The sequence below is a fragment of the Coccinella septempunctata genome, chromosome 4, assembly GCF_907165205.1.
Source record: "Coccinella septempunctata chromosome 4, icCocSept1.1, whole genome shotgun sequence".
Lineage (NCBI taxonomy): Eukaryota > Metazoa > Arthropoda > Insecta > Coleoptera > Coccinellidae > Coccinella > Coccinella septempunctata.
In genome coordinates, this window is record NC_058192.1 from 29,345,296 (window position 1) to 29,348,648 (window position 3,353).

General features: G+C 36.8%; 1 protein-coding gene across 1 annotated transcript; it reads left to right on the forward strand.

Annotated features, from left to right (window-relative positions):
* The first annotated feature begins 1,255 nt into the window (after positions 1 to 1,255).
* On the forward strand, positions 1,256 to 2,599 carry LOC123311637. Its single transcript, XM_044895702.1, has one exon. The coding sequence runs from the start codon at positions 1,256 to 1,258 to the stop codon at positions 2,597 to 2,599; it is 1,344 nt and encodes a 447-aa protein (XP_044751637.1).
* Positions 2,600 to 3,353: the final 754 nt, after the last annotated feature.

Consider the following 3,353-nt stretch of genomic DNA (forward strand, 5'->3'; position numbering starts at 1 on the left):
GGTGAGTTCAGGAGAGTTGAAGTGAAATGAAATGAAGTGCTGTGGAGTGGAGTGGAGAACAGAAGTGAAATTAGGAGTAGATAATTGGGGCGGAATATTGTTGAGTTGAGTGAAATGACAAAATTTCGAGAAAGAAAATTCGTCTGGTGAAACAAGAAAGCACAGCTAATGAGTAATGTATTGAAGAATAAAAGAATTTCGCAACTAAAAATTCCTCCCCGGCGGGGAATCGAACCCCGGTCTCCCGCGTGACAGGCGGGGATACTCACCACTATACTGTTAGGTTTCATAAGTAACATTAGCATAGTTATATGTGATGCAATGTATGATAACCAAAAACTGAATAAAGAACTATACTGTTTATCTATTTATTCAATTTTTATATTTATATATATATGATCTGTGATAGTTAGGTTTAAGTTGATCATTGTTGCATAGGTGACAATATTTGTGGTTGGCTGTTTTGGGGAGATATTACTAACCGAAGAGCACAATAATTTCAAAAAGCTTTTAACTGAAATAGGACTCACAAGCTTGGAAGTTACAACTTTAATTAATAAATGCTCTTACAGCGTTGCTGTCTCCACGACAAACATTCTGATGAAACATCTGAAATCATGAGCTGTGATGGGAAAATGAAGATCTGTGATAGAAAGGTGTACAAATTTTACTTATATGTTTATTTATATAACTTCATTTTGTATGTACATATTTGTTTTGACTTAGTCTGTCTACTGTGATATACCATGTCTGTGATCGATTTATGTGTTTGTTTATACACACAAATTTTTTAATATTAAGTTACGACGTCCACTCCTGGGTAACTGGGGGCGACGGGCTTCAGATGAGTTTCCCGTAAGCAACAATAATAATGTAGTTAGGTTTCATAAGTAACATTAACATAGTTAATATGTGATGCAATGTATGACACCAACAACTGAATAAAGACTATACTGTTTATCTATTTATTCAATTTTTATATTTATATATATATGATCTGTGATAGTTAGGTTTAAGTTGATCATTGTTGCATAGGTGACAATATAATTTTAACATTGGTTTCATGAGTAGCCTTTTATATTTATATAAATTGTGATGTATGAAGCTAATATGAATAAAGGAATATACTACGAGTGAGGATGAGGAAGGAGATGCCTTGTTCTTACCGGAAGTCAGGAATGGTTACAGATACCTGGGCATACAACAACTGGAAAGGGACACAGATGCAAATTATGAGACAGTGAAGGCAAAAGCAATGCAAACCACAAAACAAATATTCGAATCAGTTCTCACTACTCCACAGAAAGCCCAACTTTACAACAGCACTGTGGTACCCAGTGTCATCTACATCATGGGCAACTTATACCCCGATGAAAAAAGAGCATCAACTCTGAAGAAATGTAGAGATATTGATAAGGAGGTGAGGAAAGTCCTTGTGAAAAATAATATAAAATGGAAAACAACATCAAATGACCATGTATACCTCCCAATCAGCAAGGGAGGAATCGGCCTGAAGTCTATCGAGGTGGAAACTGAAATTCAGATGGTCAGGAAGGGCATATACATCAGGTCACATACTGAAATGAAAGAAGCAGAGGAAAAATACCTGGCCCTGCAAAGAGGAGAATGGAGAAATCCTCTAAGTGACCAAGAATTCGTGATGGACAAATATGAATGCCCTGAAATTAGATATGACACCCAAAACATCAGGAAAAACTGCAGCTTGCTCAAGAAACACATAGAGACCACATTCCTTGGCCAACTACAGGAGGGATGGGCCCGGAACATGAATTATGGCCGGATATTTACGAAAGAAGAGGATATTGAGATTCCAGCCTCCCTGTCCCCGCTCATGGATGGATGGAGATTTTCCTTACTGCATAGTGCCGCAGAGGAGCAAATACATGGCTTAGGGTGTATCCCGGGAAGACAGAAGAACTGCAGAAAGGGATGCAACAAAACAGAAACTGCATACCACGTAAGCAGTGCATGTATCACACGTGCATATACTACCAGGCACGACTATGCAGTACACTGGATCCTGAAAACGTTGCTGAAAAGCCTGGGTGCTCCGGAGGCCATCGGGACCAACCTACAGTTTGGCAAAGCCACTCTCAATGTGGATTTTGAGGGTAAGAGAAAAGTCGAAATAAGAGCTGGCATGAAGTTACTCACGGAAAAACGACTGCACCATAATAAGCCAGACATTTTTATACATCTATGGAATCCAGAGGAAATACTGATCCTCGAAGTCTCAGTCGCTCACCTGCAAAATTATCGACTGCAGGAGAAAATCAAGAAATCAAGGTACGCCATCAACAGCTGCTCCCATGTAGACCATCAAAATGTGGGTGAAATATCCAGGGACCTGAACCTAGTTGGAGAGCTACAATCTCTCTACAATTGCCCCGTACACCTGGGAATATTCGTGATCGGTTGCTTTGGGGAGATAGTGGCAACTGACGAGCACAAACACTTTAAAAAATTACTCTCTAGAATAGGAGTGACAAATCTTGATATGAAAATCTTGATCAATAAATGCTCTTACAGTGTTGCTGTCTCCACGAGCAATATCATATTAAAACATCTGGGCTCATAGCCTGTGATTTGACTGTGATAGAAAAAGATTAATCTGTGATAATAAATAGACTGTGTTATTTTATTTAGAGATTTTATTCAAGTTTATTGTACATATAATGTTATTTGATGTGAATGGTGTTACCTGTATATAAGTGTTTAGCCTAGTTAATGAGATACTTACGATCTGTGATGTTGAGTCGGAGGACGTCGTCTGGCTCATGTTTCCTGCAACAAACGGTGATATTCAGTTTCATAAATGACACTATGTATTTATATTTTGGAATGTATGAGACTGATGGAAATAAAGAATATACTACTATGTATTAGGAGTTTGTAAATAAAGTATACTACCGAGGATATATTTAAAATTATAGTTTGATAAGTTGTTCCCATGGTAATAAATTTACAAAAAGACAGAAAACAAAACAACAATGAAGAAGAAGAAATTATTGGGAATATTGGACACTGTTTGATTTCTATTGTTTATTTCGTGACGATGCCGACGTTTCGAAACAAATTCGTTTCTTTTTTAGGCTACAAATAAATACAAAAATATATTATAAGACATACAAAATATGACATAACATGAAAATAAATTACCTAGTTACGCTAAACAATATTGTACGCTTCTTAGAAACATCTAGACATCTTAAGGAAATCAAAAATTTATAGAGCAGGTACACAATGCAAACATCTATCTTATCAGATATTATTTCCACATTTATGACAGTGCACTAACCATCAACATAAGCTGACAAAATATTGATCACGAA

Bases quoted from the DNA above. Each gene is read 5' to 3' on its own strand.
- LOC123311637 (XM_044895702.1), top strand. From the start codon at position 1,256: ATGCAAACCACAAAACAAATATTCGAATCAGTTCTCACTACTCCACAG.